At 44.2% G+C, this 27,277-nt stretch overlaps 1 protein-coding gene across 7 annotated transcripts in view; it reads left to right on the top strand.

The window, feature by feature from the left end:
• The window catches only part of ESRRB (estrogen related receptor beta), a 131,715-nt gene that overhangs the window by 27,358 nt on the left and 77,080 nt on the right, over positions 1-27,277 (top strand). Inside the window, exons 1-2 of one of the 7 annotated variants that reach the window (XM_080395998.1) lie at positions 3,529-20,316; positions 23,121-23,279. The exons of 2 other annotated variants lie outside the window; for them this stretch is intronic. In XM_080395998.1, coding sequence (XP_080252124.1) covers positions 23,251-23,279 — 29 coding nt within the window. In that variant the 5' untranslated portion in view covers positions 3,529-20,316; positions 23,121-23,250. 4 more of the 7 variants (XM_080395995.1, XM_080396000.1, XM_080395996.1 and 1 more) reach the window with 4 other exon arrangements.

The following is a 27,277-nucleotide window of genomic DNA, read 5'->3' as shown; positions in this document are numbered from 1 at the left end:
TTTCCTAGAGAGCAGAAAATAGTTCTGAAAGGTGTTAAGTGCTAAGGACCAGAGACACAAGAAATGAAAAGTGTAAGTTTGGTTAGAGAAAAATGAGAGAACGGTCTTTCCCAAGCTGCCAGGATCCTCTGCTGAGCTGTCCTGTGCCTTCCCAGCCTTGAGCAGCCCTGTGGGGTTTCTAACCACTGCACAGTAAGAAGCAAAATTATTTCCTTCTCCTTCTGTCTGCAATTGGCAGCCCTTCTACCTCCCACCGCCACCATTGCTGTTTTGTCCAAAAGAAACCACCTTCTGTCTTTCCATGTGTCCTCAGCATTGGTTGTATGAGAGCAGTCTGGTCTGCGGCTGCTGCTGTCACAGACTGCCTCCCTGCTCTCTCATGGACCAGCTCTGCACCTGATGTGAATCATACCTCCAGCCATCCCTCTTCTGTCTGGCCCCAGAATCCACATCTCCCTCGAGCTTTTGCATCCTTCCCCTTAAGGTGCTTTTTGGACACCATTTGTAACCCAGCTGCTGTGTCCTGCTGGATCATAGCCCTGCCTTTAGTATCGTGGAGCTGCACCCTGGGGTTGTGTTATCACAGGGGGAACGGTGTTCACCGTCCCCACCAAACCAAGTGGTTGGGCCAAGCTGCCATTGTGGATCACTGCTCCCTGGCCTTTGGGTCATGGGATGCCTGCAACGGAGTGCAGCAATTGGTGCCTACATAAGTAGTCCTTTGGTGAACTGAGCTCAGCAGCCTGTTGCTCTCCTGAAATTTGCTCTGAAGTTCATGCCATGGTCTTGGCTATGTTCATACCCACTGAAAATTAGTCTGGTGCTTCCAAAATACTGTTGCCACCCCAGCAATGGAAGATGGCTTGTTCCAGAGTCTGATTTCCCTTGGTGCCAACAGACTCCCGCTGCTCTGAGCAGAACAAGATCTGGAGGATGTGCTTGGGATCAGCAAGGACTCTGTAATTGGACTGTTGTTCTTTCATTTTGCTACGCAGTAGCGAGCAGATTATAGAGCCCACACATTATAGATTTCCTGTCATCCCTCATGAATCAAGCTCCACCGTCTTATTTACTGTCGGCCAAGGCCTGTGAATAACATCACCAAGGGATACACTCTCACGCAGTTGTGCAAACACACAGTACAGAGCACTTGCACGCACCTCTGAGCTGTTAGTTTGCCTTCGCCCGTTACACTACCTATGGTAGAAAAGGGCCCTCTGTTTCCTATCTGCACAGAAGGGCTCCTGCCTTCCCTCGGAGCTCCGTTTGTAACACTGGAGACAAATCTGTGTTAAACAATATTGACCTGCATTTTTAATGTTATGACATTTCTGGTTACAACTCTGGCCATTCAGCACACTCTTACACCCACATGCGCCAAGGATGTGGACTTCCAGTTTCCTGGGAGCTGTTTCATACAAAATCTGGCAGGTCTTTCTTGCTTGTCAGTGAGAAAAGCTTGGTTTGTGCTCAAGGGACAGCACTGGAAGTCAGGACCATGGGCACAGGTCTCGGACAGCTAAGAAATTTTGCTGCTCTAACTAGTAGCGTAGTGAATGCAATAGATTATAGCCTTGATTTATCAGAAGATATTTTCTCAAGTTTCCCAAATTTTCAGCTCAAGGTTCTGAAAGAGCATGAGAAATTGAATCCAGCTGGGAGATTTGCCTCAGTGAAGGGCTAACACTGTTTCTCCCCTCCCCGCCCCGCCCCCCCCCCCCCCCCCCCCCCGCCCCCCAACTGCAGTGAGGTGTTACTACTGAATCAGTTGGAGTCCCCTAGAAGTGAAGGGAGGCTTGGCTTGTTCTACAGCAATCCAGCCTGCTAGTTGCAACCCTTGTTCCTTGTTGAAGGTGTTCGTAAAAAATCTGTGGCCCTCCAGATAATAAGCCTGGAGATGCAGGAATTAAGTTAGAGGGACTGAGGTGCTAATTTATTTCTGGTAGGCAGGTTAATATTTCTGTCATGGAAATTTAGATATTAGGCAAGGTCTGGGGAATGTGTCTTCAAATAGTAAGAGGCTTTGTCCAAAAGGAAGTGATTAAGCCATTTGCTATGTCCGTTGTTGATAGAGTTGGAAATAAATGGGCTTTGAGTGCAGTGTGGGAGATTTCCGTTTGATGTTCCAAACTTGTATTAGCAATGATGCAGGAGCATTAGAACAGACTGTCTGAGAAGGGATGAAATTTTTTCAGAACAGGCTGGAAAAACATCTGTCAAAAATAATGCTGTTATAGCTGATCTTACATTGGGACAGATCAGCTATATATATATTGGGACACCTGACCTGCTCCTAGCCCTATTTTCTGTGACTTTGTGAAATGTTAAGACATGTATAATCTTGTGTACAGCTGATGCAAGCTTGAGATGGGTACAGGTGTATATATCAAATAAGCACTAGCATCTATAAGCTACCAGGATATTGTATGGAGAAGTACAAATGCTCCCCTTCAGAGGCCTGCTATTCAAATGCTAGTCTACCAAACCATGGTAAGTCTTAAAAAGAGATGGCAGCAGCACTCTTTCTTGCTTAACCTACTTTCTTAATTTATATCTTCATTTTCACTGCCACATACAACAAACAGGCTAGTAGCACCATCTTTTTTTACTAGTGCTTCCTGTAAAATTTAGGTTTTGTTGTTCATACCACTGCCAAGCTTTAATCATTGCTGTAAATACTTTCTGTGCCTCTGACAGACTTGTGGAAATTTTTATCAAAACCAGCAATTTATTTTCTTTTTTAAAGAAAAAGTAGGGAGTATGCCATATTCTTGAATTATGCCTTCCTTCCATTTAAAAATGAGTCAAGATTCCTGTTTGTAAATCTCTAAATCAGCGTCTGTTTTGGAGCTAGGCTGCAGGGACAGCTGGGTCTGTGTCAGAGCAGAGGCAGTGTCAGAAAGTGGGGCCACCAAACAGTGATGGAAAGACAGGCAAGGGGAGCTGGTAAAAAGGTGAGGAAGGGAAACAAATAGTTAAAAGCAACTGTTGAACAAGGAGGCTTGGGCTGTGGAGCTTGAGGGAATAGTGTTTGGTGGGGTGAGATGAGAGCAAAGGAAAGAGCTGGGGTGAGAAGACAAAGGCAGTGAAGAGAAAAAAGTGTGCTGGGATGCTCTGGAGAGGAGAGAGCATGACTTGGATTGAATGTTTGGAAAAGCCTCTTCTTCAACTGTCATCAGCATCTGAAATTCACCCACTGTTTGATGCTCCTCATGTTAGTCTTCACAAAGGACGAGTTACCCTTGCAGCCCATTTACTCCATTGCCTTGGTTGTACGGTCCACGTGATGGATATGTCTCTTCTGACAATCCACACAAGTGTCATTGTGATGCTTCAGGAGTGAATTTTTTCACTCTAAAAGAAACAAACTCTGTGAAAAGGGTGCTAATGCAAGAACTGGAAGCTGGGGAAAGACCAGTTATCCTCTGCATGCATTTCTATCTACCTGGCTGTGTGTCTTACACAACTCATGTTTTAGCTACGTCACTGTGTGCCATTTCTTTCACAGGACCCCTGCCTCATTCACTGCATGCGATGGGCCTGCTCTGAGATAAATCAGAGTTGCACAGTGAAAGAGACCATCTGTAGGACCTCTGCCTCATTTGTCAGGTGTGTACTGAGTGAGACAAGGGACTGCAGGAGAGAAAGCGAAGCTTTTATAGCTGAGGCAGTGAAATTCTGACCTGCCAGTTGACTTTTTCTCTGTGACCATCTCTGTATGATAGTTTTCAGACTTTTTGAAGCAGCTGTTGTGCCAGTGGTTGTTTAATTGTGCGTTCCTGATTTTCTGGGGGACCTTTTTGATCCCAAAGGACTTGCTTTACAGAAACAGAGTGCTTACAGTTGCAAATGAATTGAATGGGAATCCACTGAACCCAAATTGCTATACAAGCACAGATCAGTCAGGCTGTTGGTGTCTCAGACTGGGCACCCAGAATTAGCAAGTATATTTTAATATGGTCTTCAGTCATTCACCCATAAAATGGGAATAAAAATACCCCCTTCTTTCATAGAGGTGTGTGAAAATAAATGATCTTGAGCTGGCAAAGCTCTTGGACAGTGTAATGATAAGCCCATAGAAAAACACATAAGGAAATGAATGAATCTCTAGAGTCAGGTTTGAATAATGTGCAGTAAATAAGGCCTGGGGCCACACACTGAACAATGAGCAGAAACCAGCATCTCAAATAGCTTCTCATTACATGGGAGCAATCCCTTCTGAGCGCAGTCTGAGATGGGGTACTGTGGAAAAAATATGATCATGTAATTAAGGGCTATGAAATAATGCATATGCACATGAGGGCTAAAAGTATTTCTCACAAGTAAGCACAATTCTGGCATTTCCTAATTCTTGATTTTATTTGTAGTCTGCCCTATTTAACATACAGTTTTTTGGTTTGTCTTTATTTCATGGGTCTGGTCATGCTTTGCAGATTTATGTGCTGTAAGGTGGTGTTGTCCTGGCCTCTCCGTTTGGATTAAGTGTTGCCATTTCATGTGTTTACAGATCAGCTAATTGCAGGTAGTCAAAACCTGATCATCTTATGTATTATGTATTCCACAAGTTGTAATCTCCACTGAGGTGTGGACTTGTGTGAGTGAGAAAGGCAAATCTGACCCTGTAATTTGCTGTCATGAGCAAAAGTGACACCCAGATGCTGCTGTTCTTAACAGTGAAGGAACTGGGGATATTTGAGCTCTTACAACCTGCTAGCAGTAATTAAAACAATAAAACCCCCAGTAATTTTCCCATGCAGCAATATGCAAGGGAGGAGAATGTCACTAGGGCTGTGAAATGGCTTTAAAAATCTTTGCTGTAATGGGTGCAGGAAGAATGGCAAAGCTTAAGCTCCTAGCGAAAGTATGCAGAAAGGTAATGCTCAAAATACCTAATTTTAAATAACCACACTTTTGATGACTGATTATGTGTGTGTTTAGGAACAAATATATTTTGACTGCAGTGGTAACGGCGTAGTTTTAAAAGCTATCAAGTTGAGAAGCTGGGTGTTAATGGTGCTGGGACATCAGTGTCCAAACCTAATGCTGGTTAACCTCTCCATGGCATGACTGGTATTTGCTATATTTCCAAGGGAGAATATTATGAACAGTATGAAAATGGAGCTGTGACACATACCCCTGAGTTTTGTTTTGGTTTTTTGTGGGTTTTTTTGGTAGGAAGTAGAATTTTCTATGGCAAATGTCTAAGAAATGTACCATAAAATATTTTCCACTTATATCTTTCCCCTTCTGTTCCCCATTCACAATCTCAAATACTGGAATTCATTAGCCTATTTAGGCTGTAGAATGTGATGCCTCTCTCAAGGATGACTAGTATCACTATTGGCCAGTTGATGACTTGAAAAGCACTGGTTCCCACATATGCTGCAGATAATGGTTCATTCTGGAAATGAAGTAAGCCAAACCTACCAAACATATTAACCTCTGTAGGAGACTGAATGAACATTCTTTGTGCAGTGGTTTAACTTCTCAGTTTTAACAGTTTCATCAGACAAATGTATCGTATGGTTTGAAGTGGACAGAAGAAAAAGTGATGCTAGGGTACCCAAAAGCAGGAACTCTGAGAAAAAAACCCTCAGGCTGGGCCTGCCACTACTGGCCAAAGGAAAGAGGAAAGGGCAATTAAAAAAATACAGCAATCTGTTCTTTTAGTGGTCAGACAGCAAGATGCAGCACATGTGCTGGGTGGGAGCCATCAATGAGAGCTGGTTTCCCTATGGGAGATACAGACCTGGACTATCAAAGTAAGCTGAGGCTGGGACAAACAGATGTTATGCCAGACACATCAGCAGATCTAGTCTGTTTTGCATAGGCACCTGATCTTACTTGGCATGCTTTAAACTCTTTCCTTTTCTGAATCTCAGGGTGCAATATAACCATTATGATTTAATCCTAACTGCTCTGTTCTCTGCATATGATGCAACTCTGGGGTACTACTTCTAACCTACACAAACAGGAAGCCGAGGCACAAGGTGGCATGTTGCCAGGTGCACAGCCTCTGAGTGTGCAACCTCAGTCACATGCCTCTGCTTCCCTTCAGTGAGAGAAGGAAGAGAGGCTGTGGGCACTGCATTGCCAAAGTGAACAGTCTTTCCCTGCGGGTGTCTTACTGACAGAGTTAGGTAGTGTTAGTGCCCCAAAACCGATATTTTGAAAAAGCCGTCCTGAGGCATCTCTGCGCAATAGGCACTTTGCTCTCTGGAAAACCAGCTTAGGACAGAGTGGGGAAAATGAACCTGAACATACAGGCTGGTGGCCCCCACACCACTTGTGGCAGTGCAGGGGTAAGGTCAGGCCTTGGCATTGCAAAAAATGTGTGTGACCTGAGGGTGTGATCCTAACTGTGCTCAGGGGCAGGCAAGTCAGAATCTTACTCTTTATGGACCTGCCAAGCGGAAAATGTTTATTTGCTGCTCTGGATCCACGATCTAGGAGAAAAGAATAGAAGTGATTTAACCTCCAGTGTGAGGAAAATCACCTGACTGAGCAGGACACAGAGGACAAATGGGACAGAGAGCCTTACCTTGCCCGGCCAGAAGGGATGGGGAAACAGAGGTAAGCCACAGGATCAGATTCATTAATTATTATTTATTATTAATTTGCTATTTTTTCCCTTGCTCGGATTCCACGATTGCTGGAAATAAAGGCTCCTTTAGCTGTCTGGGTGCATCTGTGACATCGATTCTGTCTTTGAGATGGGGAGCACCCTCTGGTGGTTAAGGATGATCTGACATTTCCTGGGATTGGCACCCATCATCCCCGCAAGCCGCCAGTTAAACTGGGTGGGAGGCAATGCTGGCTTTCTGTCTCTGCTGGGATGGGTGTTGGGGGCACAAACTCCTTTTATCTGACTTTTCTAAACCAGGAATGTGAGTTGACTCCTTGGGAATCCTTTTTGCCCTGTCGAATGGGTGCAAGATGTGTGTGTTTTCCCTGCCCTGCTGTTGGACAAAAGCTCACATTCAGCTCCTTCTTGCTTTCTCATGGTAAGAGGGCAAGTAAAGCTCCGTTTGCTTCATTAGTTCCCAGTGGACACAAAATCCAGCCTTGCCTCTCTCCCTAGGGACTGCTGTTCCCTGCCTCTGCTCTTGCTCCTGTCTCCCCAAACCACTAGTCTTGCACCCAGAGCTCTCCCCAGTCCAGCTCTGGCTGCGTTTGCTCTGCCTAGGTGCTAAAGCCAACACAGCTCCTCAAAGGGAGCACAGGAATTGAGCTCAGGTTTCCCTTCTCCTTCTCTAAGTGGATTAACAGGCTGAGGGGATCATCTCTGCCTGCCTGACTCAATCTTCATTAGCTAACATGTTTCGCCAGCCGCAGTCACATCCTGGTCCGGAGAGCTGTTTGACAGGAGTGGATTCTGGCCCCAGCCTCCCACAAAGGCTGTTGTGTCTTCTGAGAGGCTTTTCTTAATAGCAAGGCTCCAGGGACTGCCCTGGGTGTAGGGCAGGAGTACTGCAAGATGTGCATCCTTGCTTTATGCAGCGTTCACTTTACAATAACTAATCTGCATCCTCTGCTGACTGAGAGACCTGCACTCTTATGTAATGCACATGCTGCACGAGTGTCAGAAAACATTCTGTGTCTCTAAAGGTGCACCCACATGTGTTTGGTGGGTTTTTTCCCCTCATGTTTTTCAGCCAAGGGAGGATCCTGAGAATATTGGGATGTCCCTGAAACTTTCGCTAGTTGGCTGTCACTTCTGGATGCCATTTCTTGGGTGCTTATAGGTAGTCAATTTGAACGCAGTATTTCCTAACAGGCTGTGTGCAAGCAACTGACCCCATCTCCTCAGCCCCTTCTACTCTCTGCTCCTTTGTGGTAGTTGTTAACGGGTGTTGCCCCTTGCACAGGCAGTCATTTATTTTAGAAGTGCTGCTGTTTCCTCAGTCCAGGGAAGATCTTTTCTACACAAGGAAGCTGTACACTTTAAATTGCATTGATTTTAAAATAATCCATTTAAACTAGTGAAAATCTAAACTGTGGATGCTCTCCTGCCAGTTTGAGGATGCTTCATTTTTGCTCATTAGATGCCTAAACAGGTTTAGTTCCAATAGTAATGAGTGCCTTTTGCACCAGCTTAAGTTAATCTATTTAAAATTGTACCTTGAACTATACTGCAGTAACATTCTCATGCAAAGAAAGCCTGCGAGGAGAGGAGGTGAGCACTACTGGGTATCACTGATACCAAATGCCATTGGGGGACGCCTATGCCCAGGAGTACGGAGGCATCTGTGGAGAGACCTGAGCATACCTTAGCAGGAAGAAGAGGCCTCCTCCTGGCTGTCAAATGTATGTAAATGTGTATTTTTTATTATACAAGGCAATATTAAGCCTTGTATTTCTGCAAAACTGAGACTCTCTGAAAGCACAGAGCATACTAGAGAAATTATTGTGACTGAAAAATCTCAATGGGAAGTGTTTCACAAGGAAGCAAATGTTCTTCTTTTGTTTTTGTAACCTGACCATTGCAGCAGGGGAAGTTGGTGTGCCAGGCTCTGAAAGCAAGGTCGACTGGCTAGGAACAGAATTGAAATGGACTTTTTCTTCTTTTGGCAAGTTGGAAGGGAAATAAAAAAGGCAAATGAGCATGAAGGGGCAAAGGACACTCCAGACTCTGGAGGATTTTAGAACCTAAAGCTGTATTTAGCAAATCAAGGGATGAATTGAATTTCCCAAACAATGTGTGTTAAAGCACGCAAATGAATAACCCCAGCACTTATGAACTAGCAGTGCATTTGGTTTGGCCCCATAAAGATTTTCAAGCCACAAGTCAATGGTCAAAGCAGAACAGCTCCCCAGAGAGGCCTGAGTTGTCTGTGCTGTAGCTCCCTAGGGGATGCAACCCTCTGTGGAGCAGTTCCCTGTCAGGGCTAAGTAGCTATCACTGCTTAATGATGTTCTTCCCAGGGTGGGAAACAAAGGTTACACAAACCTTAAAAATTTAACCTGTCTCTGAATGGGAAGCAAAGGATGTTTCCTTTGAGAGACAAAGACCTGTTTCACTGAATGGAGAATGGATCCTTTCTATACTGCCCTTTTTTTGGAGGAACATAGACTGGGAGAACAAACCTGGTTTTATACATTTATTAGATGCAGAAATCACTTTGTTTTGTGTGGGGAGGAGGCAGTCTGAGTTAGGACTCATCTGAAATACGGTTAGGCTTTGTGCCTATCTTGGGTCACTGATCTTGATGAAGATGATACTCTCTTGTTCTTCAGTCCTTTCCTTTTCAAAGGTTTCCCAAAGCATTTTATGTATTAATGAGTTATTTTGCTGTCACAACTGGTTTTACTGTATCTTTAATGGCACAAAACAATGTACTTATTTGAAACCAGAATTGAGGAAGCATATCATGGCTGGGGGCTAATGCAAAATGTACTAGCAGAGGCAGAGCAGGAATAAACTAGGAATGTTGAATGAGATGTGTCTAAAGCAGTAGTTCGCTGTCTGCTCCTGCCCTTTTCATCTCAATCTCTGGCATCTCATCAGTAATGAATTGCATGGAGACACAAACTGACACAGTGCAGGCTGTGTCACTCGTATAATCTGTTCAGTCCCCATCAGTGACCCTTTTGCAACACTACTTTTCTGCAGCATCTTCCAGTGAAAAATTCTGGTGGTGTTTGATGGTTTCAAGCCCTGGTTCCTCTTTGTGGCCCTCTGACCAAAGCCAGAACAAGAAGATAGTTGCCAGATGCCTGACTGGGCAGATTTGTCTGTCTCTGTCTCTACAGCTCTTTTTTAGTTGGTGGTGAAGGGTGAACTCCAAATATTGATGGGAACTCCGTGATTTTAGGGAATAACTCCTCTTCATCCTCCAGTTTGGGTAAACAATAAGAAATTGCATCAGGAAAGGCAGTACTGTATCTTGAAAAGGAATTCTTGATACAATATCAAGAATTTAGTATTTCTATGCTGATTTTTCAGTTCACGAATTTCCTCCTGTTTAATCTGGTAGTCCTTCCCTCCCCCTTAAGTTTAGAATGTTTAGATGAGCTTTGGATACAGACTAGGCTCGTATGCTTTTTGTGCAGTTAGGATCCGGTTGCATGTAACTTCAGGGTTGCTTTATCTCAGCTGTGGATTGAATTGAGGATGTCTATTGGGAGTTTCAGGTCTTGGTTTTCTCATTGGAGGTCCTTCCATCAGGCAGGTCTGTTAAATGCTTGCTGAGTCCCTAGAGACACTTGATCTGTGTTTAAAGGGAAGCAGCTGAACCACGAGTAGAGAGAAACGGCTGTGTACTCAAGCACTATTGCTCTGAAGGGATCTTACTGTAAGCTGTGCAAAGCTTGCATGGCAATCTGGGTGCCTGGGGCTCTCTATGTGCTCCATCCCAGCAGAGACCTGTGTGATGCTCTTTTCTGGCCTTTCCTGCTCCAGGAAAGACAAGCTGATGGCTCCTGGATGCTTTGGGTATGAACTGTGTTTAACTCTCCTGAGGCTCAGGCCAGGAAAACCTCTGGAGGATTCCAAGCAGCACCTGTCTCCAGCTCCCCGCTCCTCTTAAAGCTTCCCCAGTGGAGACACCCGCTCAGGGAGAGCAGGAAGTCCATAAATAAATAATTCCCTCTGTCTCTCCTGATCAGCCCAAGCAGCTGTGATTGCTCCTGAATGCCTGGGTTGCTTTCTTCTTAATGGCTTTTAAACCAATTTCACCCTCATCTGATGACCCAGCTTCTCCTATTTTTGGAGGAACATTTTCTTCTTTTCGAGAGAGGGGTTTAGGGGGTGTTTGTTATGTCAAGAGTTTTGGCTGAGGTGAAATAGTACAGCAGTGCAGGCAAAGCTGGTTCTACCATGCTGCCCCATGCCTTATTCTGAGAAACCACTACAGGGCATCTCCCTGGATATTGCACCTAGCATTGACTCTTGCTTGGGAGCACTGGACGTGTGATGCTCATGGGCATCCTACAAACATTTCACAACTCTTACACCACTCTAAGACACTGTAGTTTTTTGGTTATTTTGTTTACTGGTTTACTGTTGGAAGAGCTAAACCCTGAGACATCTGAGTGCTTATCCTTTGCCCCACAGCATGCAGGTAAAAGTTTGGGAACATAACTTAAGAGCACAGGCTCTCACTTGTCTGTTCAACTGACCTACAGAATCTCATTAATGGGCATTTGCCACCTGGCCAAATATTTAGTGCTCTTGTACCTCGTGTGTATGAACTGTAGTAGTTAAAAAAAAAAAAAAAAAGTGGTCCTTACATAGCAAGTATATAGTCAAATTTAAAGGCTCTTCATTTGTATCCTAGTATAACCCCTGGAGATATTTATTGCTCATCTGATGGGTGTCATCTAGTTTTATCTGTGCAGAAGTATTCTACATTTCTGGAAGTATTAGTACTGCCTCTGCAGGCAGAACATACCTGCTGCGCACTAGGATGTGCAAGGCATGTTCTCGGTATCTTTATAGTGCTGGGCAGGTAGCCTATGTGATGTGTACTAGCACAGCCTTGTGTTGTGTTGCAGGCAAACGATGGTCCCTCATATTGCCTTCAGAAGAGGCACTAGTCTAGCTGGGTGGAATGCAGCTGCCCATACCTGTAGTTGTAATGCCAAATGGGCTGATTCAACCCCAAAGGATTGCTGGCTAATCAAGGCTAATGACCTATGTTTTAACCACCCTGCTTGACCAATCAGTTTAATGATTCCTCTCATGAGACAAGCCTCTGGAAACAAAGTGGTCTCTCAAGATACTCTTGCCTGGTACCTTCTCCCTCAGAAGCAAGACAAGACCCTCCTGGGTGCCCTGTCATCAGCTGTTTGGCAGATAACTGTATCTGAATCAGTGATAGTCTTTCTCTCCTACCATCTTCCTTCTGTCCTGCTTCTAACTTCTTGGTACTCTGAAAAAGCAGTGGGCTTAACAAGGAGATCTGCTGTCCCCCAGGCTGTATGGTTTGCAGGACAACCCGGGTAGCAACTTCTGGAAGTTATGTCATAAAAGCCTGTCCTTTGCTGAGTTGCTGACCACGTAAGTTATGAAATACTGCCAAATATTGAGGAGCAAGGTCTAAAAGATGAGTTGAGTACTACTGAGTTCAGCTGACTATAAATATTTAATGGAAGATTGGTATGTTCGACAGAGGAGCAGAGAGGGGAGGCATTGGTAGTCTTTGATCATCTCTAAAATAAAGGTTTTCAAGAGATCAGCAAAAGACCAAAACTGGATTTTCCTTTGTAAACACTGTGGAGACCAAGGGGACCTGTTGCTAGGAAGCTGCAGCACCAAAGTCACCCTCAGACCACATGGGACTGAGATTTAAGTCTGTCTTAACAATGATACTGAAAAGTAATCTTTTCTAATGCTGCCACAGGAACAGTGAAGCTGGCAATATGCGACTTTGAAGGATGAAGGCATTTTTGCTGAAATCCAGTGACGCATGTTTAGGTCCATCAGGAGAAGGCTTTACCACTGCCCACAACTGCCTCTGTGCCTTGGATCTCTGAGAAACTTAAAGAGTTGGAAGTCATGTCAATAAGGCCTTTACAAAGACTCTCAGGGGCTTGTACTTCCACACGAGATTGCCATCTTTTGGAGTACGCAGGGCTATGTAACAGAAGTAGGACCGAGCTAGTGAAGCTTCTCATTTCTTTTGCATAGAAAAGCTTTTTTTCTGCTAACCAGCATCTGTCTGCTTGTGGATGGCTACCCTTTTGATACTGTATATGCATATATTGTGTAGCCAAAGCATTTATATGGTCCTGAGTTGTCCTGTGTCTTTCTTGTTTGAAAAGGTACCAAAAAACCATGATCATTCATGGTCTGTAGGCATAGTGTTTGAATGTTAATGACACGTAGACAGAGCAGTGATTTCCTAACATGTTTTACTGCAGGTGTCTGGATGAGGTAGAGTTGATGAAACTCAGAAGTTAAAAGTATGTTAAGGAGCTTGGAATAGGGTTTGTTGGCAAAGCTGCCTAATCAAATAATCTATCGCACCAATTTACTTTTGTCCAGAAACTGAAATAAACGTAGCTCAAGTTATAAACAAAGTCAAGAGGGAGTTGTGAAAAAAAAAAAATATATCTGTAGTGCTGTTCAAACACTAGAGTTAGTACAGCAAAAAAATCTTCAGAATGGTCTTAACTGAGTTGTTTGGAGGTCCAGAGCAGAGGAGACTCCCAGTTGTATGTCAGAAGGAAGCCAGCCTCTGTCACGTCTGGCTCTAGCCAAAACCCTTGCTATTAGAAACTGGAATATCCTGAGGCTGGAGAAGGTGACCAGGAGAGCAGTCATGATCATCTGGTGACCTCTGCTTTTTCCAGACCGTTGTGCATCAGTTTTCCTAATGTCACTTGGGACCTGCAGGTTCATCTCACTGTTAAATACTTTTGCATAGATCCACTGTCGGTGAGCTCCTCTGTGTTTGGCCTGGATGACCTGGTGAAGTCAATAGTCTTCTATTGACTGTGCCCAGATAAGGCCAGATGGAGGTTCCTGCAGGGAAAGGAAGGCCTTTAATCCTTGTTTTCTTCATCCCTTATCCCCTGGATGGGAAAGTCCTTTCACTGCTTTGCTTCCTTATAACTGTCCAAAACACTTTCCAAAAGGACTCCGTTACCTGCTCAGAGAACCCAGCTAAGAGGAAATTGCACACTGGTTTTTTGTCACGTCACAGTATTCAAACTGTAAAGTCTGGGCCACTGCAGCCACCTCATTGCTGTTGCTGGGAAATAAGTTATCTTGTATGTGTTTAAGTTCCTGTTTCCATCGCAGACTTGGAAAAATCACCCTTCGTCTTCACTGCCTAGCCCTCAGTGGGCATGCTCGCTTAACAGTTGTGACTGTACCATTTTGGTTCTTTAAGTCCCACTCCTTTTCTGGATTGAGACACTTGGCATTATCAATGCACATGCCAAAAAAGTTTTAATTCTTTGCTTCCATCATAACAGTAACTGTTATTTCCTCCTGAAAATACATATACTTCTTTTGATCAGTTCAGTGAGTAAGCTGATACTGTGAATATTAGGCTCCTGAAGTGAGTAAAATGTACGGACTTGGAGAGAGAAGTAGCAAATATGCCCAGATTAGAGGAATGAAGAAGCATCCCCTGTTCTCCTGACTTTTTTCCTTGGCCTTTTGCAATACAAGACTTGAAGCTAATGTACTGAGGTGATGAGAAAGCTAAAGGTGAAAAGATGCTGTTTGACTTTGTCCCATCTGAGAGGATGAACCACCATACCAGGAAAGTCATGCTTGTGATGCCTCTGTGCTGGAGGATTGACAACAGCTAAACAGAGGTATTTCCAAGATTCCTTGATGCCTTGTGCCTCCCTCCTTCCTCCTGGTAGCTGAACAAATAGCCCAGCTACTGTTCTGTGGACACCTGGGATCATAGAGGGGGAAGGATTCATTTCTGCTTTGCTGCAATTTGGAAAGAGGTGTCAGAGTGAATAAAATCACTTTCCAGTCAACATCTTTGTCATGTTCTGCCTGACCACAGTGGCCCAAGTGAGGGTTACTGTCATGGGAAACAAATCAGCAACAGGTCAAAATTTGAAGCTGGATCATAGCTCTCCCTTGAAGCCTTCCAAGTCTGAGATCCATCTATCTCTGTAATTACCTATCTTTTTTGAGGAAGGTTTTTGTCTGCATAGCTAAACAAAAGTTAGGCAAAGACTGACTAAGTAGATTGACAAAACTGCAGTGTTTCTGTGCAAGGAGCGGAGAAACTCCTATGCATTACTCCAGCTAACTGATGATGCAAGAGAGAGCAAAAGGTATAATCCCAAGTATATAACTTCCTCTCCTGCCTCTCTGTACATTTCTTACTGTAAGTTCTCTCAAAATCTGGAAAACAGTATCTCTCTTCCCATCATCTTTATTCTTTCCTATTTGGTAAAATACTCTGTGTCTGCCTCTTGCTCTGATGCCTTGTTTTGGACTCTACAGAAGTTAGTATGGCTTTGCCTGGTTTGTCTTTGTGTGTGTTGTGTGTCTGCATGTGCACTTTCATCTAAGATGTCACCAGGCACATGTTCCGCTCTGGAAATAGAGTCCTGCTATTAACACTGCAGAGACAAAAGCAGGTGTAGAAGGACACAAAACAGCATTGGCCCTACAAAAATAGGGGCTATTAAAAGAGTGTCTTGACTTTTCATTAGCAATGTAGGGACTATGTCTTATCTCAGGGGTCCTAACATTCTTATATCCTAGCACAGAACTTAATGAAAGGTCACATTTTTGGAACAGAGGGTTCTCATTCAAAGCAGGAGAGTAAGGGTTAAGACACTTGTATTCAGACTCTTGCTCTGCTACAGATTTGCTCATATTGATCTGGGGCAAGCCACATAACCTCTTTATGATATGGTTTGGCAGTCTATAGGTTGAGAATTATAACACAGATGTTTTAAAGTCTAGGTAATTCTTGAAGCATGTCTAAGGATGTTCAGATAGGCAGTTATTAAAAATTATAATGTGAAAACTATTTCCTGCTTACATAGATGTTGAGCTTTAGCAGTGATGATGGTGATACCTTTCAGACAGAAGCATATTGTTCATAACGCCAATTAGGTTTTTTAGGGAAAAAAATCTATTGGAGTTTGGTATAAAACAAGATATTGCCTTTATTGGGGAGAGCAAACTGCTTTGTCTGTGTGTAGTGAGGGAAAATAGAAAATAGGGCGCAAAATAAAGAAGGCTGTTTTGTCCTTACGGATAGAGTCTGTATCTAGGATAGCTCTTTGCTGTGGAAGGGGATATATGTGGGAGTGGTAAAAGCCTACCGGCAATCAGGGACTGTGCTCAGGGGACCTGAGCTTCTCTCCAGGGTTACTAGCCTGGCAAAGCAGAGGGATCAGGACATGCAACACAGTCACTTGTGTGAAGTCCAAGCAGTACTATTGGCCTCAAAAGTGTGAAAGGGTTGTCTTCTAAATTCATCACAATGACTCCTCTGTAACTGTTGTTTCCTTAAATGAGACAGGGGCTGGGAAAGGTCTCTTGTCGTTGAACTCCTCTTTCTCCAGCAGAGAAGATAAGAATGTATGTACACAAGTCTGTTTTGCCCAGCTTAGGTCTCATTATTATGTATGGGTTTTGCCCTGTGCAGATACCACTTCACTGACTTCCTTGTGAGAATACAATAATAGGGGCCTTCATAAAAGGAAAAAAAATCTCAAAGTAACTAGATCTCTCCTTAGGCTGCATTTCCCTTATTCACAAAAAACTAGCCTTATCAACAAGTGAAATCAAGTTTGTTTGGCATGATTTGCAGATTACTCCTATATTAGACCAAATGAAATTTCTGTCAGTCAATCAGTCAGCTTGCTGGAGAGTTGATCATTATTCCATCATAAAAGTTTTAAAAAAGTGAAAAAAAAAATCTATCAAGAACAGATTAGTCATGAAAGGATAGGGGGAAAGTCTCCAGCTGTCATCTCTTGGAAGACCAGGCAAAAGTAGGGACATGTCTTAGCAATTCTTGCTTTCTTTCTGGGGTTAGGGATTGCATGTTTCAGGGAACTGATACTGCCTATTGCTCCATCAGCCTATAGTGTTCTGGTTGTGCTCTGTCCAAGGCTAACATTGATGGAAAGTCATTGCTCTGCATTTGGTCCAGGTGTGAGGAGAACTGCTGACTACAAAAGCAAGAGGCTGCCTTATGAAAGTCATCCCAATGGGTAGCACTTACTAGAGCACTTCTGGGTATGATCTGCTCAGGGGCCACAGACTGAGTGGCCAGGACTGTTCCTGTTCCTCCCACAGTGAGAGAGCACCAGTTCCAGGGCATGATTTGGTAAGGATGGCAAACAAAGGCTGTGCTCACAGGTTAAGCTAGTGCTATTGTTGCATGTGCAGTTCTGCGTTGTATTTACCCAAACAGAGGGTTTTGGCTTTCAGATCTGCCAGCTTAATCTTACAGTCCTTTCTAGCCTCATCCTGGTACTTTTTTAAAAAACACATGTATCAGAAGGGTGGTCATGTTGAGATCAGTGTTTCCTTCCTTATTCTTTGCCAGAAAGAGAAATTGGCTAAAGCTGTGAGAAAAGCTTAGCAAGTGCTGTGCGCAGAGGGGTCTGCAAAAGATGAAGCCTCCTTAAGTTCCAAAATCAGCCTGCAGGATGCTTGTCCTCTTTCTTGGGGAATTCAGGCTAGCAGATCAGGCCCAGTCAGCAGAGACTATTCCTTTCCATCCTTCTCAGAAAGGAAAAGCCAGACCTCTCTGCACAGCTTCAAGGAGGGGAAGCTCCGTTTGTGCTGGGTCAGAAGAGATTAATGTTACATTTCTGCACCACACTGTAAATACCCACCTTACCCAGGCAGCCCTCTGTCAGCAGCAGCCCATTTCCAGAGTACAAACCCACCATTGTACTGTTTATATCAGTTAATTCAGCCCTGTGGACCTTGTGCCAGGCAATCACATGGCTCCCTGCTTGCCTCACCTCGGCCTGGATAAAAGTTAAAGTGCAAAATTAAAACATCAGCTACTGGGAGAGCCCAACCGGCCTGCCAGGCCATTTCCACCCTGGTCTCCCATTCACTGACAGCTCACACCAGAGCTAATCTCTGCACAGTCAGGATCCAGCCAGGGTGCATCTTTCTGGAGAATATTGTTTTCCATCAAAATCAGCTCACTGCCAACACCCCAACTGCTCTCAATGTGTAGTCTGCCCAGACCATGACCCTGTGTGGCTCCTCTAGTCTCTCTTGCTACTGCGTATCAGGAACCTTCTGAATGGGGCAACTAGGTCATCAGTGAGTCTCTTTCTGACTTCAGATTTCTATTGGAAACACACTGGTGCTGGTTTCCTCCTCCATGCCTCTGCTTGGGTCAGGTGTTCTCCGATGTGGTTGGTAAGGTTCCTTGCTTACAGCCTTGGGCCTTACTAATGCTAATGCCCTACTATAGTTCTTGTCTCCTGTCTGTTCAACATTTAAAGCATCTTAGAGTTTCTCTGGGCTGATATATCACTTAGGTGGGCAAAGGTCTATGTGTGTATGTTCTTCTTGTATTATTTTTGCTTCCTGGAAAGATGTATGACCTGAACGGTGTCACCTGCAACATGCAAGTAATCAGATTCTGCTCTACTCTTAAAACTGTGGATGAGTCTTCTCTCTCTCTCCCATTTTCTAAATCAACCTGCTTTCTGTGCCATCTTCTTGTGACCCTTTCACCATGAAAGACCTCAGTTTTTGCATCCCTAGGCTGTCCTGTCTTGAAGATAGTTGATCAGAATCACACAGCTTGTCCTCACTCAGCTTTGGGGCACACTAGGGCATACCATTACTTTGTGTGGCATTTAAGATCCGTGGTAGAGAAGGTAGTGAGGAAGTTGCGCTGATAGACTTCAATAAAGCATGAACGGTTTACACTGCCTGTGAATTTGGACATACCTCTTTTTTTTTTTTTTGAGTATTCTCAAGTTTCTACAAACTCGGGTGGTATGAGAAGTTTTAGCCTAATTTAGTCAATGTTTACTGTCATGTTTATAGCTGAACCACACTGCATTTTCTTCTGTGCTGTATCACACCACCACCACCCCCTGGCATCTGAAAAGCCCTGGTCTGCCCTTTGTTTCTCCTGGCGTTGCCTCAGGTTCTGGTTTTATACTAAGAAGTATCCTCTTAGCTCCTACTTTTTTCTTTTTGTTTGCCTGGCATAAGAGAATGAAGCTTTTATCCAGGTGTGTTTGTATTTTCCTTTTTAAAAGGCCTCTAGTTCTTGTTTATCTGCTAAGGATATTTCTATTTATTTGAGCAGTAGATATTTAAACATGAAGGAATAGCACAGGAGAGAGACAAATGAGGTTTGTATGAGTGCAGTTTGGAAGGTGGAGAGTAGGTAGCAAAGGACGAATAGACCCTGTAGGGCACCTCTGTGTGAGCCAGGCACGTGCCTGAGGGGCTCGTGTATGTATATGGAGAGGGATCTTCAGCGAGGTATTTGTATGTCGCTCTAAATACGCAGTGGAATTGTATGAGTGTGAAAATGTGTGTGGGAATTGTGAAAGCACGCTGACTCTTAACAGCAGCCGATCCATATGCAGAGCTTTGAAAATGTGTCTTTCATGAGGCTAGTTGTGTGTGCCAGTTCTGATGTTTGCGAAAATGTGAGGGTCTGTATCTATGGGTTTTTTGAGCCTGGGAATACGCACTGTTATCCTGAGCGTCTGATTCTGATCTCGTGTGCCAGGATTTCTTCCAGTGGTTTCATAAGCTGCACTGAAGTGACATCTGAATTACACTGCTTTGGAACAGGGGTCAGGTGCTCTTCTGCTTGCACGTATTACTTTGTGTATGGGAAAGCCAATGTCAGAGTACAGTGGCGAGGCCGTGTCAGTGAGACGTGGCTCTGTGATTGTGCACGAAGTGTGTGTATGTGGAGCCATGTGTTTGCGTTAAGGGTGCCTGTGACACGCATGGACAAAGTGGCACGCTGGTGCGTTGTGCTGTGCGTGCGGACCGCTGTCTGGGTGGGCTGACACGCCGGCCTGCCTGTGCGGGACTGCGAATAGTTGTAAATAGTCCATGGAGCACCCCTCACCCCAAGGTTTTGCTTAACCCGGAACTCCACAGCCGGTGCCCACGCCAGCCTGGTTAGCGGGCAAGAGGCAACGGGAGCGCGCGCTGCCGTCGTTCCCGCGGCGGCGCCGGGCGGGAGCTGCGATGCCGTGTCACCTGCGCTGCCGGCGGCCCCGTCGCCCCAGCTGCAGTGCCGGGGTCAGTCCGGCTCGCCCGCCGCACTGCACCCCGCGGGGCCGGGGCCACGCTGCCCCAACTCCTCCGGCCCCGGCCCGGGACGCCTCGCCGCCCGGCCCGGGGAAGCGCGGCGCCTGCCGCGGCCGGGGCTGCGCGGTGCCGCCGGGCGCGCTGCGGTGCCGGTGCCGGGTCCGGCGGCCCCCCCCGGCCGTGCCTCCCCCAGCCGCGCTCCAAGCCCGGCCCCTGCGCGGGAGCCAATAGCCGCCCTGCCGTCTCCATTCGTCTCCCGGCGTTAAAGCTACAGCGGGGCTCGGGGCGGCGAAATCCCCCGTGGCCGTGTCCTGCGCGCCGCCGCCTCCTGCCGCCGTCAGTGTGTCCGCACGCGGGTGCGGGAGCGGAGCGGAGCGGCGCTGCCTCCCCGCCGCCTCTGCCCCGCCGCCGGGCTCGGGCTGGCTCCTCTGCCCGGGGCTCTCCGCGGTTCCCCGCTGCAGTTTAGTTGTTCTCTCGTGTTTTTTCTTTCTTTCCTTTCTTCCTCCCTTTTTTTTTTTCTTTTTTTTTTTCCCTCTTCCAACCGGGAATGCTCAAACTGGACTGATGGACATTTCCGAGCTGTGCATCTCCGACCCGCTCGGCTACCACAACCAGTGAGTGTGCCGTGCCGTGCCGGGACCGGGCGGGCCGGGGGCGGGCTGGGACCGGCGCTGCGTCCCGCTGCGGGCGGGACGGGGCAGCGACCCCGTAGTCCCGCTGCCTCCCTGCCGCAGAGCCGCCCGCCTGCCGCCCCGGAGGGCACCGCGGGGGCCGGCTGGCCCCGGGCGGCCGCGGGCAGGGCCATGCGCACCTCCGCGCCGGCAGGTGCGGCAGAGCCCGCGGAGGAGCGCGCCGGGGGGTCGGTGCGTTGGTGTGTTTCTTTCTTGCCTTGTAACTTCTCCCTCTACCGCTTCATCTCCTAGGAACAGGCAGCTAACAGTGAGCACTGGCAGTCCTTTCTGCGCAGTTTTACTTTCCGTCTGTGCTAGGGTTTTTATTAGATGAATTACTAGATAATCTGTAAAGAGATAGTCATCTAAAATTCCACAAAGTAGATCCGTTAAAGCACTGTCTTTTATAAAAAAGGACCGTTTTTCACCTGAAATACCCTGTGGAAATCTAGTTTCCCACAGTTTTCTGTTTGGATAGCCTGCCCGGGGAAAGAGTGGAGTGAGTCGGAGGGCTGGCAAGCAGACATCCCGAGCTGGGACCGGTGGCTGATACCTTAGCACCTGCTACTGCTCTTTGTATTCCGAAGTGGGCTGTGCCTGGTAATGCTGTGTTTAAAATCACTTTAGCATGTTAAGTTTGGTTTGATCCTTTTGGGGAAGTTAGGAAACAAGGCAAAATCTTCTCAGCGTTTGCATCCAGCTGACTGGTGCAATTAATTTTAAATGCATTTCTCCTCTCTGATAAATCTCACCCTGCGCAGTCTCCCCTTTTGTGTGTTTGCATGTTAATCTCTGTGTCACCTACACAGGTTCTGCCTGTGGTGTCATCAGAGGAGGGAGTGAAGTAATTTTGCCTATTTCATTGCTTTTAAGAACGATTGTATTTAGTAAAATTAAAACAATTAAACCCAAACAAACCCCCCACAATGATACTTACTCCTCTTTCCTCATTACAGTTGTCTTTTATTTGTCTTTCTGTCTCTTGTTTCCTGATATTCCATCTGTCCTTATGTTCACTTCTTCTTCCTTCATTCCCCTGCTTCCAGCAGTTTCATTAAAATGAGACTTAGTATTGTTAATAGAAATTAATAACCTAACCCATGTGATTTTCTTTTCCCCACTGGTGCTTCACTTGTGGCTGCTCCATTTTGAATTAAAAATAAACAAACAGTTTCTTAAGGGAAATGTATTATGTATGCTGCTGGGAGTCTTTTAATATTAAGGCAAAAATAGAAAGTGCATTTACCTTCATTAAAAAGAAAGGAACAAAATGCCATAATCAAAAGCTAGATCTTCATCACTTACTATTATTGTCTCTTAACTTTTTCCTTTTATTTTTTCTACTTTTGGAATTGAAAAAAGGAACTCAAACAACATGAAAATAGTAAGAAGTAATCAGCATGTTGTATTACTGTTTACCCCTTTCACTTTTCCACTGGTTCTCAGTCAGCTCTCAAGAATGTCAGGTGCACCTTACCCATACTCACAACTCTTTGGCCGCTGAGTAGACAGATGAAGGTGGCTCTGGGGGAAGTGCCACTGAGCGCCTACGGCTTTACAGTAGACACACAGTGCTTCTTTTTGAGATGAGAAACTGTTGGAGAGCTCTTTGTTTAGAAAAGTGCTTGGCTTAGTTCTGCGTGCCAGCTAACCTTCTCTTTAACATCGTTGAGGTTGGGGAAGACAGACAGAGAAATACCATTTAAAATACCTCAACCTCTAGTTTTCAATCTCTTTTTAAAATATTTTTTAATTGAAGGAGTACAATAATGCAGGGAAGTAGGGTTAAGTCTGGAAAAAGTTACTGAGGGAAGAAAAAGATGTAAGAAGCCTTAAAAATGCAGTGTATTTAAAGGTGTATGTACAGTGTGTCAGGTACTGATTTGGTTTACATTCTGGTTTTGTTAAGGTTAGATTTCAGATTACATTCCTGTAGCTGAGGATAAAAGTTGGCCCTGTATATCCCTTTAGCTATTTTTTTCTCCCATTGTAACACAATTATATTGTGAACGTATAATGTAAATACGGGTATTGCATTTGTGCCTGTATCGCTACCTAGCTATGTGAACATAATATCCTATTGTACTGACCTACTCTTCTGACTGTTAGCCACTGAAAAGATTTTAATAGTTATTTTCTTTTTTTTTTTTGTAGTACTGCTTTTAATTTTTGAGCAGCAATTTTTGTCAAATTAAACCTTAAATTAGGAGTCAATTTAAAAATATTGCAAACTGCCTCTTGTTTAGTTGCTTGCTAAACTATAGGAAAAAATAGGAGGAAGAGTAGAACGTAGGAAGAGAAGTGGATGTGATCACTCAATAAGTGATCCATACAGTTACCTGGAAACTGTATTTCACCTCTCAGTTACTGAGAGAGAGAGAGAATGAACAAGGCAAAGGAGAGAAGAGGTGACTCCCTTCACCTTGGAGTTTAAGGAGAACTTAATTTTTGTAACAGTCAGACCCAAGAAGAGGCTGAACAAAAACTAAGCAAAGGAATTCATTGTCCCTAATCCCACTCTTCAGGTTTTGGATTTGTCTTCCTTAAGCAGTGGAAGTTCCCTTTCCTTTGCGTGCATGTGTTGATCTGAGCGATTACACCAGGAACCTGCGGAAGTTCTGGTCAGCGGGTTGTGTGGTTTCCGTCAGTGCAGAATCTTGCAGGGAAAGTAGGAAAATGTTTCTTCCTAATTTTGATGCTCTGTGCATTTGTCCTAAGGCAGCATATGTATTTCATTTCTTGCATAGGAATCCACTCTTTAGCAACTGCTTACTACCTTTTGGTACTGACCTTTGGGAGAATTGTTCCTGGGGTAGGTGATGCAGCTCCAAGGAAGAAGCTTTTGTATGAGTTCGAACTGGGAAACTAACAAAGACGATGATTTGTACCTGCAGTTTGTCTCTCAGGTGAGGGCATATGGTGAGAATACATTAGTTACACTGTACTGACCATGTCTGTCTGCAGTACAGCGGGAACGGAATGCGTGTGCAGACATCACAAATGTATACTCTGACATATAAAAGATGTGATTATGTTCACACACAAACACATGTGTGAATCTATAAATATTTATGTGTAGGTATATGCACATACATATGTATGGTCATACTGCGTACTGGTGTTGCGTCTCTCACATAAACAAATCTAAGGCTGTTTCAAAGGAGAGTGAAACACGACATTTTTACTTTTCCAAATTAACTTCCACATCCCAGAGATATTTTTTTTCTGCCTAGTTATAGTTGCCACTAGAAATGTTGATAGGACTACAGAATTGCCATCTCTGTTTCTAATTAATATTCTACGTGACAGACAGAAACTGACCAAGGAACCATCATGAAGGGAAAATAAAAATCATTGGCAAATGAGGGCATCCTGCCAGATGCTATGTCTCTTACACTGTTTCCTCTGATGTACAAGACAGACACGTGAGTCACTGATCTGATAAAAATGAAAATTATTTTATGAACAGAAGAAAAAAGTTGAAAGGAATAAGTGATATATTTGATAGAGAGATGGAAAGGTATAACACTGGAATTTTAAATCAATAAAGGAGCGAATTCCGGACCCTGTGGCAGAGAATTAACAAAGTTGTTGTCACTGACTCTAATGCACAGGCTGAGGAAATGTGACTTGATTTCAGAGGTTACTGGAAATCTCCATATTCTGTGAATGGGAGGAAATCTGAGTCAGAGAGGCTGAATGCAACTGTCAGCTCTGAGTATCTCTGAAAGTCTGGGATAGGGAGGGGTTGTTAAGTGGGGAGAATGGGGAGGGAGTTGTTTATTTTATTGACAGAATAAATTGGAAAAACCTCTGTAAGGGAAATGGCTTAGTTACTGGGTTCCTGACAAGGTTCCCAATCATAGATCGGGGTCTTGGTATACTAAGATTATCAAGCACGAGAACGATGAGGAAATTGGGACCTTTAAAGTATTTGTATTAACTTTTCCCTCCTCTTCCAATTCCACTTGTAAAAGTAAAGATGATCTAATCATTATCAGTTATTGAGAAATATTGAAAGATCAATCTATTTTAAAAATAGGCTTTTTTTCATTGTATTGATTTGAAGTAATCAATAAATATTGCATTTAGCCTGAGAGGGGAAAGACTTTGGATCAGAGAAAGTTGCTGTCACAGACGTTTCATATCCCGTTTTCTTCCTCTCCAAGAGAATGTTGTTCTACTCTCTGTGCCCTTTCCGCTGTTACTCCACAGCCCCGTTTCTCTGCTGTTACTACTGCTCTGAATTTCCTGTGTTCTTCAAATAATTTCAATTCAGTAAGAAATTGTGTGCATTTTATCAGTGGGTCTCTTTACCAGTTTTTCCAGGGCTCAAAGGATACAAACTCTCTTAGGGGATGGTAAAAGGTTTAAACCTGAGACTAGATAGACTTTACAGGTTCTGTCGGGAGCAAAGCAGAATTTCTCCAAAGAGTTTAAAATGCCTAAGAAGGATTTAATTAAGGAAAGAAATAGTATAAGTAAAAAAAGATAGTGACAAAGCTTGGATTTAAAAGCCAAAATCCTTTGCCCAACTTCTGCTAAGTTGCACCCCTCAGTTTAGGAGTTGGGGGTCACAGCGGCAGCTAGTGTTACATATCAGCAATTCCACTGTAGCTTGCAGAGACTAGGAAATTCTTCCCAGTCAGACCTGTCCTTTATTCCATGGAGCTACTGATGGTAACTTTACAGCCAGGGAGCACAACAGAATTTTTAGTTTATGCAGTGTGGGCAAGTAAATTTAGCATCTGTCTGGTACCCAGCGGCGAGGTTCCTAGGTAATGCTGCTATAGAAACTGGGGGGAAAAAAAAGGGAAAGATCAAAGCTTCCACGGCAAACTATGAATCAGATGGTTGTTTAGCAAAGGGACTTAACAAAGAAGATATTAGCAGTACTCAGCTACGGTGACCTTGCCAAAAAAAAAGGAAAATCTTGATTTCTTTCTGTCTTCCTGATATCAGCTGCATTTGAGTTGTGAATGTAGTCATCTCTATGTAGCTTGCATGTGTGATGTGCTTTGTACCTGTCATTTGGAACAATGTAATTTAGTAGTATTTATTAGTAGTACTTACTGACCTGGTGAGTTTTACTACTTAGGAATTAAATTGTAGTAACTTATTCTTTGTGTTTGTTTCCATCCTTGCTATGCCGCCTCTCTTTAAAGCTTTGCCCTGTCTCTTCAGAGCAATAAAGATGCCCACAAAATGATCCTTGCAGCTGGAGCACAGTGCACTTTGATTCTTCCAGTGCTTGAGAGTCTGGCTGCTGGCAGTGACTGTCCGTGAGGAGAAACATGCCTGCTCAAGGTGGAACACACTGTATAATAATATATTTGTCATGTTTGTAATTGCAAATGTAATTAGCAAACAAGCTCTGGGGGATTGAGGACTTGAAACTTTCACTGCACATCATTTGACCCTATCTTGACTGGACCGGAGCTTGTACGCTACTTTTAACCCTTGCTGTTCTTGAAAAGAAATGCTCCTTCTAGTCTGACTGCTGCTAAGTTTCCTGTCTTTTTTTCCCCTTGTGTCCCATGTGTCTGCATGTCTGTCTCCCCCCACCGCCCCCCCCCCCCCCATTTTTTTTTGCTATGAGCAGCATTGTACCTGTATTTGCTTATACCTTCTTTTATTTTGATGGCAAGTGCTTACGTTCCTCCTGCGACACACACACTAATATTTCCTCTCCTAGCACTTCTGACACACTCTGGAAAGCATTCTGCAATGCCCTTTGTGAAGAGCACTGTGTACCAGTAAGTGCTTTTGCATACTGAGCTGTTCAGTGCATTCCTATCACCACAGGCAACGTTACTATTCAGTGCCCCTTGCACTTCGCAAAGACAACTTGCGAAAAGCAGGTGGCAAGCTGTTATCACACAACCTGCGATGGCTCTGTGTCCCTGCTGAGCTGGAATTTTCTTGCACTCCCTTTCTGAATGGGGGAGGAATAAATAATGGAAGAAATCATGTTCATTTTGTGGGATCCTGGCAAATCTCACTCTGGTCACCCTTAGGATGACTTTGTCGTCCTACGAAAAATATTTCTGATCCGTAAGGGCTTAGTGAACGAGACAGAATCCGTTCGTAAAGTCACAAACTTACGTGTGCATAGAAAGCAAAGACAGCTACTTTGCTTTTTCGTGTGAATGTTGTCTCTTACTTAGTTTCTTTTTTGCTTTCAAGATAGGACTTAAATTGCAATAAAATTTGTGACAGGACTGTTCTTGTTTTGGACAGAGTTTTGTTTATTCTTGCGTTTTTGTGTATATGAAAGAAAGTAGCTTAAATGTAGAGCGAGGTGGCCATATTCATACAATTTTTATCATGACTGTAAGGACATCTCACAAATATTGCACCCTGTTGAAGGCTTGGAAGGAAAGGTAAGCCTATTCTAGTTTCTCCTTGGTAGGGTAAGAGCCTTTGATGAGAACCCATTCCTGCAGTCCAGATTTTCCTTTTCCATTCCCAGAAATTATGTTGAATTTACCATGTATTATAAGGGTCATATATTTTTCTTAAATTAGAATAGTTTATAATGTGGGTGATGGAAGTGGAACCTCCAGCTTAGAGTATCCTGCGTAACAGGAGACAATTTCTCATAGTACCTTTTGTTTTGAATTTGTTATCTGTGTTTTACTGCAGCTGTTTTTAGATGAAGATTTCATGTTGCTCTGTGTCTACTGTTCTGAAAGGCTTTTTGTACATATGGCATATTTAGAAGTGTTATTTTCTAGTTTTTCCCCCTTTTTCTCCTGGCACGTTAAAGTTCCCTTTAGTAATAATGGCCCTCAATCTCCGGTGATGGAGCCGTCACTGTGAACAATGCTGGTGAGTGTATTGTCTCGCTGTCCTTTTACTCAAGAGAAAGGTCAAAGGAACAGCTTTAAAAAAATCTTCAATT

The sequence above is a fragment of the Falco punctatus genome (genome assembly GCF_963210335.1).
Source record: "Falco punctatus genome assembly, chromosome: 7".
In the NCBI taxonomy this organism is placed as follows: domain Eukaryota; kingdom Metazoa; phylum Chordata; class Aves; order Falconiformes; family Falconidae; genus Falco; species Falco punctatus.
The sequence above is the reverse complement of the archived record's forward strand: the minus strand, read 5'-3'. Positions and strand labels throughout refer to the sequence as shown.